The following is a 16,229-nucleotide window of genomic DNA, read 5'->3' as shown; positions in this document are numbered from 1 at the left end:
CAGGATCCAAAGTCCAGCAAAGACACGGGCAGTACTAAGCCACAATGTGAGTGTTGGCAAGCTCCATATTATCTTCACCTATGAAACAAAAATGAATATAAATAAACATTGAAGACATGCTTATTAGCCAGAGCTAAATTGGTATGCATACAATGTGAGCCTGTCATTATGAAGCCTTTCACCTGCAATCTATCCCATTTATTCCACTTAATGTGTATAATTGCTACTTGAGGGACTAGATTGGCAGGGCTATGTTCAGGTTGACTTTGTTGTTTTGCCCCTATATGTGCCTGTGGCAAAGACAGAAAAATGAATATCAACCTTAGAACACGCTGACATTGTGACGCAGCTTCATGCTAAATGTCAAACGGACCCACTATTCTATTTTCCCAGTGGTTTGTCCTGAGCTTTGAATAGAGCTGAAATGCTTTCAAATAAACCATGTACGTGCATTGTTGAGAAAGCTCATGTAGAGCACTCTCGAATTGTACAGCTGTCTTCATCATATTCTTCATGTAACAGTGGTCTGACCCTGTCTATCTATTTTCACTAAAACAACCACCCAGTCAATGCTGATAAAGCTCAATAAATGCAGCCGGCTCATGCCTCATTATACTCCTCGTATACTGCATACATAGGTCTAATAGACTATAGGCAGGCTCCATGTATCACAATGACAACGATTTCACAGACCTCTCCGTTCTCCGCTTTAGCCATAGACGTTGCCATAGTAACAGGAGTATGTCTTATCAAGTATGGCTCTTGTGAATTTTTTTTTTTTCAGTGGAACTTATTTGGGCATTTCAGTGTACTGTAGGTATGACAACAGGCTGTTGAGTTGTTGCATTCATTTGCATTTTAATAGTTTCAACAGCCATTGTGTGTTATCTTAACCCGGAGCAGAGGGCTCGTCAAACCGCTGTCACATTACCTTGAATACAACTATATATAGAGGCTTTTATGTAAATGATGTAAAGCTTTTTAAAACTATAAATAGACGTCATTCAGATGAGAGCTGATCCTGATGGTGATATCCACACCATTTTTTTGGCTCTTCTCCAATAACATTAGAAGCCACTTTGTTGACCATGTAACTGTTTTTAATAGCAGTCTTTAGAGGGCTCGACCGAATTTGCACTTACTTACAATGACAGAAAATGACATTAAAAGAATCAGCATGTGCAGAATTAGCTTAATGTCCAACAGAATGTGTATTCAGAGTGTGTACAACCTGTCACTTCCTAGTCACAAGTCAATGACAATGAAGCCACAGTGGTATCCAGCAGCCCAGCACAAACATGGCAGCAGTAACACACAGGCCTGTAGCATCAACATCACCAGACATTTACCAGATATGTAGTGTTCATGTGATAGAGGAATACATACTGATAATGGCAGGTTGCTCCAACCACTTGTTTATTTCTCTGGGCTGTGACCTCACTCTTAGCAAGGTAGGTACCAACCACCTAGTTACACTTTGTCTGTTATTGCAGAGAACCAGAAAGCACTTTGTACCAAACATTATCATGAGCTATTCTTTCTCCATCCTTTTACAGTCGACAACTGGACAGAAACAGTTAAGGTACAGGATAAAGAAGCTATAGTAGATGTGCAGTGTTGGTTCTAAGTCTTTCATCTCGTCAGACATCTTTGCTGTTGGCCTGCCGGCGCGCTAGGTGGCCTGAGACGCGCTCACATGCCACGGCAACGCAGGCGCAGGGTTCAGATCCCGTCTAAACTCTTTAGTCCCTCTGTAGCCCCCGCTCGTGCTTCCTCCCTTGTTGAAAATAATGAGCGGCGTTTGATGTGGTGCAACTGCAGAAGCTAATGAGCTGAACGCCGCTCGGCAACATGAAAGCTCTCCAGTCCATCTGGCCCGGGAGAGGGCGGCCATTACGGTTCCAGTCAGAGCCGTCATGGCGGACTGGTCTACCGGTTGACAGGAGAGGCTGAACAGGGACGGAGGAAACTGCAGAGAAAGTGACCCTTTTAATCCTCTCTTGGGGAAAAAGAGCCGGCACACTCCAGTAATGTTTCAGAGAGAGAGTTGGAGTGCGTGGTCAAGAGGGATATCAGGCCTGGAAAAGTGTACATACTGGACGCTTTACTGAATAGTCTATTCTCCAGGCAGGCAGGCAGTGCAGAATGGTAGGTTGGCACCGTGTCTGTATCCTCATTTCATACGGCCACAACATACAGGTTCCATTCACTTACGTAACCGAACAACATCAAAAAAATAATAAACCAACATTCCCAATGGCAAAGCCATACAATTGACAAGGTGGCAGCCATTGTATTGTTTCACTGTTGGCATTTTTCAGTCTTTCTCCAACATTCACACCCCCCTCCCCACCCCAACACTCCCTCTCCAAGTGGCATGATAGAGTGACAAGTCCGTAAACGATCTCGCCTCGTCAAGGAACAGGAAACAACGCGTCCATCTGCTGTCCTATCCATCTTCCAGCTTGCTCTCTCTCCCTTCACACACACACTGCTGTCCTCCCAGCTCAACCAAATGCAAGGAAGTCAACTGAGCATGTGAGTGACAAGGAGGAAGGGAGTAGTTAGGAGGGAAGATGGATATAGTTGGAGTGATCAGCCTATCGCTCCAATCTGTCTAAGAGAGGAGAGGAAGACCCTGGCAGAGAGTTGGTTAATGGTTAGCGGGGTCTCTTGTTGGGTGGATGATCTGTCACCTTGCTAGCCCAGCACCACTGTACTGCAACTAGTTAATGGTTACATGCAGCATCCTGCCACCGGCAGCCATTTTGTCGTCATAACAATGCAGGCCCTGCCTCAGCCGAGGTGTGCTGTGGAGTGATGGGAGTTTGATGCTGTCCGTCTCCCGTCCCCAGCCACAGGCAGGACTGGTAATGATTAACAGGACCAAGAATGGATCAATCGTGGGGACTGTGGGGCGGGGGGGACAGACTCCCAAACACACGCCTAGGACGGGGGCTATGAAGGAGCTTAGAGCCACTGTATAGTAATCACACTGATAGCTTGTTAACAGGAAGTACAGACAATGCTGTTTGACAGTAGACTGACAGCGGCAACGCGAATGAAGGATTCTCTTCCTGTGGTTCACATTAGCGTTTTCCCCCAGATACTCCGGATGTCAAGGAGGTTTCTGTCATTGAAAGACTCCCCTTGCATAAAAAAGACTCTGTATTCTTGTGTAAGCGCTGACAGGTTCAAAGAGAAGCTTGCATTAATTGCTGCAATAACTTGATTTTCTCAGACCCATATAGCCGACTTGTCTTCATTGAACACAATTGGACATTGAATAGTAGTCTCATTCATTTGGGGAAAAAAAGGATCTGATGTCCAAATTCAAAAATAGAAAAACATCAGTAAAAAGATGTTTGTGTAATATACAGTTAACTCCATTCACCTGCTTCTTAAGGTCAACGTAGACATTTTTTCTGTTGAATGAAAAACACACTTTTTGAAATTAAGAGGTCTGATCCACAGTGTTCAGAGGGTATTGTGTCATGTTCACCTGCCTCAAATCCATAATCAGGTTAGCTGTAGAGGTAATTACCAGCAGAGCACATTTATTTGAATTGTTGTAAAGATCCCTTGGAGCGCTATTACAGCACAAGAGAAAGGGAATTATGGGCTTGCGACAAAAGAAAGTGTTTTGATTTACAAATGGAGGGCTGATCTCAGTCATACATATGGAAAGCTCATTAAAGAACAAAAGAAGGGACTCAGTTTCACTTTCTCCTGAATCTCTCTCCTGGGGAGCTGGAAATCAGAGGCAGCGTCTGTGGGCGGGAGGGGTCATGCAGTGTGTGACCCCTGTGTGATGCCCCCCCAACCACCAGTACCATACACCACAACAAGGAAAAGCGTCACCCCCCGCCCCAACCCCCAACCACCACTACCACTATCCGGAACAAAACCTCCAGACACCCTCACTTGGGTTGCCCCCCTCCCTGTGAAAGTGACAATCCATCACCTGCCAAAGGCCACGACCACAAAGTCAGGGGATGATGAAGAAGGCCGGGGAGGTGGGGCACTGGTTATGCGTCACTGGGCAGAGGTGGGTATGGGAGTGGGAGGGGGTGGGTATTCTGTGATGCTGCCTACCGTAATAAGCTGAAGGGGGTTCAAACAGTAAGTGAGAAGGAGAGAGTGCTGATGAGGAGGGAGAGATGAGAAGGGATGGGGGATCTCTGGTGGTTCCATCTCTGAATATCATTCAGACTGTGAGATGCATGCATTTATCTTTGTAGATCCACTCCATGAATCCCGATGCATCACTAGGTTACACTGGACTGATAGTCAAACCTGTGACTAACGTTCAGAAAGTACTTGTCAACATCAGAAATCAGACCAACATGACGGAAGGTCTCGCATCCCAAGTAATGAGCAGCAGAGCTCTGCTACAACTGCAGCAACAGTAGTGGTAGTATAAGTATGAGTATCCGTATAAGTATCTATAGTAGTAATGGTAGTGTCAGTATAGCATCAGTAGTATCAATATTATTAGTAGTCGTAGTAGTAGTAGAAGTAGGATCTATATTAGTAGTAACAGTAGTAGCACCAATTGTATCAATATTATTGTTACACATTGTGGTAGTAAATATAGTATCAATATAAGAAGTAGTAGCAGTAGTAGTACCAATGGTATCAATATTATGAATATACTTAGTAGTAGTCGTAGACATAGAATCAATATTAGTAGAAGTAGAAATCATAGTAGGAGTATAAGTAGTGGTAGTAACAACATGTTAGAAGTAGTATTAGCTTACATTGTGCATACATTTCAAAAGGCGGAGATATGCGATGCTGTTTGATTTAGAACGTTGACTGAGATGCAGGAACTGAGCAGTGTGCCGAGGATACTAGAGGCTCATGCACATCCTCCCCCTGCCAAGCAAGAGGGGACGCTCTGCGCTGGAGCTGGCTGGCTGAGAGGGCTCTTCTGCCTACTCAGTTCTAGCACTCTCTATGTCCTACAGTAGGTTTCTCTCATGTATACAGGTCTTTATGTCCCAGCCTTCTGACAGGCTGTAACTCCTGCCTGGGACAGAGGTCTGTGTGTGTGTGGGGGGGGGGGTTACACTCAGGGGTCACTACATCGGTAAGAGGTAACACACACACACACTCACATACACACACACACTCACATACACACACATACACACTCACATACACCAGATACACTAGGCCTAACATACACACACTCACATCCACACTCACACACACACATACACACAGACACTCACATACACACACAGATACACACACACATACATACAAGCTTACAGGTTCCAAGATGCAAATACAAGCATATTTCCATGAGTGCATGAGTATGTGCGTTTTAAACACACGCACAAACATCAACAAAAATGCTTAAACGCTATAAAGACCCATTCAGATAGTATCAAGCACAGATGAAACATATCCATGGTTCCTTGAATTTTCAACAGCTAAACACCTACAATCTCTGCCTGTCTCTCTATCTCTCACACACCCACAAAAACACACACACACACACGCACACACTCAGACAGAGCAAACCTTGGGCCCTTAGTGAATGTTTTCTGGAAGCATCTTCGCTGTGGGTGAGCCATCGTTAGCGGGGGAGTGCCTGTGCTTGGCCGCAGTGTGTCTCCTGCCCCGACGGTTCATCAGAGCTGCAGAGACCCAGCCTGCTCTCTCTGACACAGCCGTCAAAGACATGGCTCATTACGACCGGCTGCAAGTGTCAAAACCCTAAAGGAAGTCACTCACCGCTCTGCTGGACACATGGTGACACTTTGGAATATGGGGGTTGAATATGTGTGTGTGTGTGTGTGTGCGTGTGTGTGTGTGTGTGTGTGTGTGTGTGTGCGTGTGTGTGTGTGTGTGTGTGGAATGTGTGTTAGTGGGGGGCTGTGTTTGTCAGTTTTTAATATGGATTTCTGGATGTGTCCATCAGTTAGTATGATTTCAGTGAAACAGGTCGTCTTCAGTGCTGGCAGAGACAGTTGGGTGACTGCAGTTCGGACGACACAAAAATGTGGTGATGTGTTTATGGGACACTGGAAGCGTATGCAGTGTTTTACTACTGATGGACTGCAAATGCATTAAGGACAACCACCTTTTTAGGTGTTGGCATTTGGACATTGATGCTACTACAGATATTAAAAGTACAGTAATGAACTATACACACTGGCATGGTCTCTGTGGTATAGCTGTGGAATGAAAACATAGTGTTTTGAAACACTTCAATCAAGCACGCATTTCGATATTTGGAACCACCACTATCTCCCCAACTATGATTTGAATTACAGGGGGAAATTTGGGAGGCTGACCCGGAAAAATAATACTTGGACCACCCCTATAAGATTGAAAAACAACCAATGGGAGGGGTCAAAAAATAAATATGTCCTTCTGACATGAGCGAAGCCTAGTTCAGGCCCGGCACTCTGGCAGCGCACGTCATCCGCTCATACATATGTGTTAGCCTGCTCAAGCCCATTGGGCTAAGTCCAATAAGGCTGCATTCAAAGGCTGCACGGAAACGCACTTACTCAATTCTGGTTGTTGTATGATTTGTGCTGCTTCTGCCCTCCACCATCCCCTTCTTCCTCTTACTGTCTGTATGTTTATAGCCATCAAGGGGTTATTACTCATATTGCTCCCTGCTTCGTATTCTACGTATGTGCTTGCGACTGCCAGAGGACGGGAGTGCTTCCCCTAGATACACCCACTCTGCCAAAGTCAAACTTATTTCCATGTCTATAGTTATCAAAACCTGCTTAATCAATACGTGAGTGTCTTGACTGAACTGTAATTGTAAATATTACAATATACAGTACGTCTCATCTTCATTGCTGGAAGAATCTTGTAATACGATTTCAGACACCTCCAAAGTGGACAATTTCTTAACCTTGACGTCAGTTAGTGATTTAAGTGAAATTCTAGTCCGCCTGACTGTCTCACTCCAATCATTGCAGTGGCTCCTTATTAAAGTGGCCTTCATTAAAGTGTATGGCTTGTTTAATACACTTTACTTTCTTACCTTCAGAGTTTCTGAATTAGATTGTGCCAAGTGTCTGTGGATGACGCTAAAGTTAGTTCTAACTTTTACAGTTTAGTTAACCAATTACCTAACTGATTTGATAGAATATTTTACCGTAGACATTTTTGAAAACTGACACATTAGCCTAGCTAATGTCTACCAAGTAATACTCAACACTATAGATTGTGGAAGAAATTGGATTTCCTGTATGCAGATCAGCTATTACCCTATCATCTGTTCATATATTCTGTATTATTATCTATTAATATGTATGTGTTCCTACTGTAACCTGCTACGTTCAGATGACAGTCATAGTTCTCTGATGTAGTATCCACCTGCCTATAATAAAAAACACCTATTCTCTAGTTATCATAAACACCATATGACCTACATGCCTCAGAGACTTTGCTAGTACCGCTAAGACTGAACTGGTCATTTTAATGTCAAGGTGCTTGTTAAAGGCTTGTCATATTTGCTTAAATAAACTTTGCATCCTGATAGCAACCAATAATTTTAAAGGTTTGACAGGAAAATTAAATCAATACGATAAATGAGGACGTCACAGCCGCAGGGCTGTAATACCCACAAAAATCCAATCTGCAGCTTGCTAATACTAAGAAAACCCAGAACTCAACTCTACCTGGTCACTCCTCTCGTGAAGAGACAGGACACTTTCTTTATCAACACCACTCACAAATCTGTTGATGGTGCCTTTGGTTCTGGTACAGCATTGTTTGGGTCCATGTTTGAGTGGAATTGATGGTTTACTGCTGTGTGTGTGTGTGTGTGTGTGTGTGTGTGGTGGGGGGTTTGTCTTTGCTGGCAGTTTTGACAACAAAAGTTGTTGTGTGCTACTTGCCCCATGAGCTGGTGTAATGGATTCAATTCATCATCATACAGATACTGTGAGGATTGTAAGACTTTGGTTCATTGAATGCACGCCTGCACTGTACTGGGTTCCCTATACGCCCCAGAGAAAAAGTTGACCCCTCGGTTGACATAATGTATAACTCACACTCTGTCCCTTACCTCAGGCCAGTTCTACAGATATCCCCAAGTGAATAGTTTCAGATTCAAACATTGTGGAGACCATCTTAAGGTCAGGATCCTGTCAATTCCGTCGCAGATCCAGAAGGAATTTTGATCTACAGAGCATTTGGGATGAGGGCTTTCCAGGAGTAAATTAAAGGTTTTCTTTACATGCTGTACTCAGTCGCAACTGTCACAGACATCGATGAGGCAGGTGGGACCAGTGACACTGTCTGCACATAGCCGCAGATGGAAAACGTGTTTTCCATGCTCTTTGCTGTTTCTAGCTCCTGTATAGACTATAGCAGAATGAGAGAAAGCTGAGCGGGTGTAACACTTCTGTCTGCTTAAAATGTCCCTCCAGAAGAGAAGTCTGATTATGTCTCAGAGTGTGGCCTGAGCCTTCAGGAAGCAGGGTGTAATAATGTGTCCAACTCGAGGGTTTGATTTCAAGTGTTCAATAAATCTGAATCCATATCGCAAATAATATGGGACGTTCACATCATTCTCTGACTTGCAAACTCAGTCAGGTAGAAAATATTATATAACAGCATGGCATTTGCACGCATATCTCTAGAACATAAAGGACCATAGTAGACTTCAGTAACAATATTGAGGTGATAAAACGATCCAATCCTTTAGTGGTTTCCCATCACGGCTGCCTGCGAATTGTCCAGCTATGTGATTGATTTGCCTTGAAGTAATTCAGCACTTTGAAATGTTCACCTCTCCATTCGTCTTGCACGCTCCGCGCAACTCCTTTTGACTTAGTTACCATAGAGATGTATGTGCGCAGGAATGAGACCGCAGATGAGACTCCTTGACCCCAAGGTTTGACTTGCAATTTGCGAAGGCAGTGCAGAGCTGCACGGTAAAGTTCTCCAATCTGTCGTCCACGGTGCCTCTTCGTCTGATCAGTAATATTAATGAACAAATTTGGGCATCGAGAACAATGGAAAGAATTAGACACTTTAAATGTTTGCATAACGAGCTCCTTCACGTTTCGCCCCGTCTCTTCCTAATCACCTGCCGCTCTCCAGAACACCTACACCCTTCTTCAGCGATCAGATACGGGCCGACCACCAATCCGGGGAATTAATCCGCGGCTGCTGATTGCTATTACCGCCGTGTTATTATGCACCTTGATTACAGATCTCACCGGAGCACAGACGGCGGGCGCCGTTCCGCGTTCTCTAGGTACCGAATGAAATTACGCAGTGATTACTCCCATGACTGATCAATCGAGACACGGACGCTGTCCGCGTGGTCATACAGACCTGTCTGAAGTACGACAGTGATTATTAATAGCCACTCAAGGCGGCCTGATACTATGCACTTGGAGCCGGCGGCCCTGAGATGGTAATATAAGCAAATAGATTCATGCAGCAGTTTGGAGAGTAGTTATTGGATTATTGTTGTGAAGAACAAATGTTTGGAGTTCAAGCATGACAAGAGGGATATGGGATCACAGGGGAGGATCAAGCCATTTTAACATGGGCAATAAGCATCCTTTTAACCCATATAGAGCTAATGTAGTGAATAGTACCTTGACACTACCAATCGACACTCCATTTAATCGATATGCCTATATTTGTTTGAGGAGCTAGCATGTAACGAGCAATAGTAATCATCAGTCTAAACATTTTGGTGGAAAGATGATCCATTGGCGCTCGTTTGCTAGAATATTGAAGGAGTGAAACACAGGCTTGTCTAATCTTTCGTCTCATTGGGGTGTCAGAGCAGGAATTCTAATCCTCAGCCAAGACACTCATTTGGTTCAGGCAGATAAACAGTCTCTGTTGATTTATCCACATGAAATCATACATCATGCGATTAATAGGATGAGACAATGAAGAAACCAGGCAATGTGTGAAATCTTCTTACAAGCAGCGGTGTTCTCCTTACCACAGCCAACATACGATGCATCAAACGCCAGTGCCGGCACAGCACTCCCGGTACGCCCGCAGTCGTTTGATCTCCGCGTTAACCTTGTGTTTCACAGGACCGACAGCTAAGGTGTGATTGACTCGATTAGTTGTCATTTGTGGCCGCTGTGACCTACTCTGAGGAAACAAGGGTCCCTGCGGGGGTCGGGAACCGCTCCGACACAAGCACTTAATGGCCTTGGTAATTATTAACGGGTATAGGCTACAGTCGCTAAATGTCAGTCAGAGGAAGAAAGTGGGGTTACATTAATGCATTTTCTGACTGACAGTCATTTGTGATTTTCCAAACGTGGACTCAGTCAAGACAACTCATCTGGTGAAAAGTTAAAGCTGTAGTCAGAAAGGGAGCCATTTTCAGTATGGAAATTTCCGTTCTGAGCTCCTCAATTCAGGATTCCAACAGTGGCCACAGTTCAACAGCTCTTCAAACTTCAAGTGTATGTATAATGGTGACTGTAACCGCGCAGCTTTGCAATTCAAATCTCAACCGTCCTTTGTTGGACAGTGCTGGCCAAAACAACGTTAGAGTTGAATGTTCTCAGAATGTTCTTAGTGTGGAAGTTGTGGATGACAGTTAGGCCTCCTATAGGGCCTATATGAAATGCCTCATTCATGGAATGATGGTAATGGGACACAACGGCCTTCCCAGATCTCAGTGGTGCCTCACCAGGTTTTTACATGCTGGTACTGTATGTTGTCAGCTTGAGACCACACTGCCGCTTAATCACAGACGTGGGCAAAGACGGTAGAGCTTAAAGGAAAGGGGGGGGGGGGGGGGCAATGCTCTGCCAACTGGCTGCGTCACAGACACACGCCGTGGAGTCCCTGGTGCTGCCCGCCTTCATCCCAGCAACAGATTTAAAAAGCAAGATGCCCAAAGAAGTCTTTGGATTTCAGTGCATATCTTGGTGGAGATTACTTTTGTCAAGCTCCTATTGTTACCTGTCTGTGCTCTCTCTCTCTCTCTCTCTCTCTCTCTCTCTCTCTCTCATGCTCTTCCTCTCCCTCTCTCATCCTGGATTCAAGGTGAATGGTTGTATACTTCTCATTTCCCTTGGTCACAATAATACCTTGACCGCAGGTTACATCTCTGCTCGGAAAAGCCTAACACTCAAACAGTCAACCTCACTTCATTTCAAAGTAAACTTAATAGATATTCACTGACCCATCTACACACAATACTATATATTTATATTTTCCAATATATTGAAAATAAATATAGAAATGAATACATAATTAGATTTGAGAACACTGCCAATAGAGAAAAAAGAACTCAAACACAAATGACCCACAAGGTTGATGAATTACCTGTGATGAAAACAGTCGTGCCTGAGCTTTACTTTGACTATACTTTACAATGATGAACGTATCTCTGTTGTCCGGGTCCTATTTGACAAACAATGTGCGGACGAGGATGTCTTGACAACAGGTGACATCAGAAGGAGATCTGATACATGATCATATAGAGAAGAAACAGGACAAATGTTTTTAGTAATTTGCGGAAGAGCTGTTGTATGGAATAGAGCAAGTTACAAATACTATGGTTACAATTGGATAAATGTCACAGGACGTGCAATAATTAGCATGTTCTAACCCGCAGAGCGTGATCTTGGATGTGGAGGGGATCCGGATTCTCAGCTGTGAGTAATGGGGGTATTCACTTTCATGTGTTAGTCATTAAGGAGCAGGCTGCTCTATAATGTTTGGACTAGCTGGTGAAACAGGTGGACTGTCAGAGCAGTTATTTTAGGAATGCACTCACTAGTCATCCATATGACTGTTTTGGGTATATACTGTATGACGTTACGTAAAGCAATTGGTCACATTCATGTACTGTACAGAAGACCCACTGCAATGTATCCAGAATTCCAAACATTTTATTCATAAACATTTTTCATAAAAATAACAACATCAATATTCATTGAAAGTATTTTGTATAAACTTTGTGTGTATATATAGGAAATTCATACCCAAGCAGTTAATATAACTTAAGGCGAGTTAAAACACTTCTTTTTTTGCAACACACTGACTTTTGATGACAATGTCTTACTACTCCTTGTTTTTGCAGTGAAATCATTTTGTCAGCAATGTCCAGTCTGAAATGTGATCATCTCCCAAGATAGAAATGGCAAAAACTCGCAGCAATGTGTGCTACCTGATTCAACAACATTTTTGTGTTGAGCTAGTTGATTCAAGCTTGATCACACATCATACACACAAGCCATGTATAGTGACATACTACAACAAGTGTAATATTACAGTCAGCTGAATTTAAGTAAAAATCAAATGATACCATCATACCATTAGATGGATTATTCAAACTTGTCTTACAAATCTATTTGATATCAAATGATCATCTCTAAAATAGCCTCTCGCTATATCAGCCCTCTACTTTAAAAAATGAAACAAAAAACACATTTTGACTAAGTTTAAAAATGCATTTCCACTTTAACAATTTTAAGTTAATAGTGGAACATGCAGTATATACACACAGTTATAAAAATACAAAGTAGTTACAGTCATACAAATATATCTATTTTCCATATATGGTATACAGAAGCTTTCACAATTTTTATAATTCTACCATTTTCAAACAACACAGAGACCAATCAATATAATACTGACAGCAAAACAAAACTAAACCAAACCGAACCCTGGCACAAATGAACAGGCCAAAGCCAAGAGTAGGCGTTAAACAATCATTTCAAAAAATGTAGCTCGTATGACTCGTTTAGGGGCCTTTAGTAAAACTACACGAACATGCATGTTAAGAACCATTGTTTTGACTGGTAGCAGTGTAATAATATAAAAAGCCTCAAAAGCATAAAATATAAGACTCTCGAGTGGAAAGAATGTATCTTTAAGTAGGTAAGTGCAATACAGCGCAGCTCGTTATGCCACTGGTCCACGAGGTTGGAGCTGTTCGGCTGAGTCGGTGCTGAACAGTTGTCACACGATGCTGCCTTCTAAAGATCTGGATTCAAAGTATCCAAATCTGTTGATTGTGACAGCAAAATACAATGTAAGTCTTTGTTGAGCTATCAACTGGCTATGGTTTTACAATCAATTTATGCATTCTTGCATAGAAAGTCAGTATAGCCGTAGCACGTAAACTAGGGTCAAAACAGCAAACCCTTTTTAAATCGCACGCTTTTTCTTTATGTTTTGCGCTTTCACGTTCCAACCAGTCTTTCTTTAACTTCGACAGTTACACCAAATTCTCTTTACCAACAGCTTTTATGTCACACCTCTAACGCTGAGACATCATCCTCACTTCAGTAACTGGTTCACAAAGCTCTCATCTTCCAAGACGGAAAGATTTGACTGTCGTGTATGCACTTTGGTGTGCGTCGCTTCAAATTCCCTCGGGTAAAGCGAATGGCCATGCGCTGATTACTTGAGGCTTCAGCTCCATCTTCTCCTTCTGTTTCAAATGCACGCGCCCGTGCCTTTTCCTCTCATCGCTCCGGGCAAAGCGCTTGCCGCACACGTCACACGAGAACGGTTTCTCACCCGTGTGAGTTCTGGTATGGGTGGTGAGGTGGTCGCTGCGGCTGAAACTACGCAGGCAGATTCGGCACTGAAATGGTTTGTGTCCCGTATGTATGCGGATGTGCCTATTGAGCTCATCCGAACGCGAGAAGCGCCGGTCGCAGTTCTCCATGGGGCAAGTGAACGGTTTCTCTTTGGCGGGCCCGTTAGAGGAGGCGGGGGTTTTCCTGGCCCGGGGAGGCTTTTGCGCACGGGTATAACTTTGAGCAAAGGAGTCTGGCAACAAGGACGAGTAAAGTATTGAGTCTATGGTGCTAGGTAGAGCTGATGAGGCATACGGTGAGTCGCTCTGATTCGATAAGGACTGAAGTTCAATGTTGGGGAATATGGCTGACTTCAGAAGGTTGGTTGAAGACATGTCCATAGACGAGCATGTGTAGCTGCTGTAGAGTGGACTGGTATAACTCTGGGAGCAGGTGTCAGAGAAACATTGTTCCTGCTTAATTCCCCCTTCCACTTTGAACTCCATCTCTGGGTTAGGGCAAATAGGTGAAAACGAGTCCAAGAGCTCCTTAACATCCACTTGCTGTTCTGGGGGGAAGTCACTGGACATGGGGAAAGTTTCTGACTGGAAGCCCGTCTCCATGTATGCTTCTGACTTGTTAAACGTGGTCCACTCGTAGCAGCTGCTTTCAAACTCATTCTTGACCACCACGGGGAAAGACGCGGCTTCAGACTGGGGTTCGACGATCTCATGATTCGGTACCTGAGCGGGAGAGCCAAAGCTCACATGAGAAGAGGCCGAGTCGGCAATTTGCCCTGCTGCCTGAGTGTCGGGGTAGCTGGGGCACGTTTGTTCCGGGGAGTACAGAGGTGGGGTGGCGCTACCTAACGAGCAGGTAGATGATTGCTTTGGAACCCCTGCGTCGCCGAAGCTGCTGCGGCTGTTGTCCATCGGTATAGGCGATGCATATGAAGCTGCAGCCCTACCGCTCTGCTGAACCTGAGAAATGGGTAACGTAGATATACCAACTATCTCTGTGATCATGTTGAGCAGTGTTTCCGTACTGCAGGTGCCCCCTTGAGATGCCTCAACATAGAAACTGCCGGAATATGCGAGGGTGGAGGGGGCATAGGTGCTTTTGGGGCCCTCGCATTGGTTGAAAGCAAAATCGGAGTTGGAGGCTTCTGTCTTGAGGGTTACTGGCGCTCCCTCTAAAAATGAATAAAAAGAGAAAGCGTTTAACAATTTGAATAATTTGTGCACACGAAGTCAAACACTTACATAAGCATGCACGCATTGTGCTTTGAGACGCATTACTGAATGCACACAAACCCGTTTTTTTAGTTGTGTCAATAAGAACAAAATAAGTTTATTATCGCTTGCTAGTGGATACAAATTGCATAAACGTTACATATGACGCGTTGCAGGTAAAGCAAACTCACCATGGGTAAACTGTGCAGGTGTTCCTCTCTCGGCGTCCGCAAACATCTCCTGATTATCTTTCCGCGAGCTATTTTCCATTCCCAAAGAAGAATTGTTGCAATTCTCAAACTGAGGGTAGAAAGAATCTTTTGAATTCAAATCCATGTTGTTTAGCATGATGGCGAGCTTAATGTCCGTCAATCCGAGAAAGTGGAAAGGTTCAAATAAAATCACCTAAGCAAATATTGTCCTTCCCCCTTAGATGAACGGTCTTGTAAATTATCCGCGAAAGACGGTCGTTTGAAAATAAAAGTGTAGTTATTCGGGATTCCTTTTTGTCGAGATAATTGCGTCTCGGATTGCAGCTCTGCTATCTGTTGCTGTGGATTTCACACCAGCGGCTTCCCTTCTCTTTCCTTATATACACTTGGGTGGATCGCTCGGCCCTCCTCCCCATTCATCACCTCCAGTGAGAGGATTCCCCGCTGCGTGCAAACTTAATGCCCATACATGGACAGAGGATGTGACGGGCTTCCAAAAAAAAGGAGAGCTACGATTCTGACGTTGCAACAAGTTGCTTCTATCTTTGAGGAAAAAACACACCGCCACCGATAGGTGAGAATAAACAATCAGCCTTAATGAGGAGATCGGTTGTGTTTGCAGTGAACCATACTTTTAGTCTATGAACAGAATATAATAACCGATTAGCCTATTTGCTGCCAATGGAACGATTATAGTACTGGCACTAGCCTAACATGTTGATTAAACTTCAATAGAAAATCTTTGGCACCGTGCAGTTCAGAATGCTAATCTTTTATTCAGCAGAATGTATATTATATATTTTTTAAGATGTCATGGGCTACGAAGCTTTGCAGCATCATAATCTTGTTGGAATCCATCCAATTTCTCGTATAGTTCTATGACCTTTTAGATCACTCTATACACGTTCACACCGTGCACGCAACAGGTAGCCACTATACGTTGTCTTCAGGTCAACGCCACCCGAGGAAATCCCTTGCTGATAATGGTTTCATTCCTGCAGTGCTATGCACTGAACTGTTTCAATTACTCACTTCCTCAGTAAACGTGATGGCAGTCTATCCAAGGCCAACTACAAACCCGTACCATGAAGGTTTGGCCTTTCGGGTATGCGGAGTCAATACGACCCCTGCCGTGTTCAGTGGTTGAACCCAGCTGTTCACATGCTGACATTTCAAACCAAACGGCTTTTTATTTTCAGTTGCACGTCGGTTGCTGGGCCCAAATAAAGCACGTGGTCACATAGAACTGTTACTTTCAGTAATCAAAATAGCTGAAT

The 16,229-nt window shown here is 43.9% G+C and overlaps 1 protein-coding gene across 1 annotated transcript; it reads right to left on the bottom strand.

Annotated features, from left to right (window-relative positions):
- Positions 1 to 12,998: 12,998 nt before the first annotated feature.
- LOC146236406 (uncharacterized) lies at positions 12,999 to 15,486 on the bottom strand. The gene is made up of 2 exons (XM_084686799.1): positions 14,932 to 15,486; positions 12,999 to 14,700 (listed from the first exon to the last, which is right to left on the bottom strand). Exons 1-2 carry the CDS (start codon positions 15,086 to 15,088, stop codon positions 13,349 to 13,351), a joined length of 1,509 nt encoding a protein of 502 aa, XP_084542925.1. The 5' UTR covers positions 15,089 to 15,486; the 3' UTR covers positions 12,999 to 13,348.
- Between the last annotated feature and the right edge of the window lie 743 nt (positions 15,487 to 16,229).

This window comes from Hypomesus nipponensis, chromosome 22 (assembly GCF_054491055.1).
Source record: "Hypomesus nipponensis isolate SF chromosome 22, ASM5449105v1, whole genome shotgun sequence".
Classification (NCBI taxonomy): domain Eukaryota; kingdom Metazoa; phylum Chordata; class Actinopteri; order Osmeriformes; family Osmeridae; genus Hypomesus; species Hypomesus nipponensis.
Note: the sequence above shows the minus strand (reverse complement) of the source record. Positions and strands in the feature narration are given on the sequence as shown.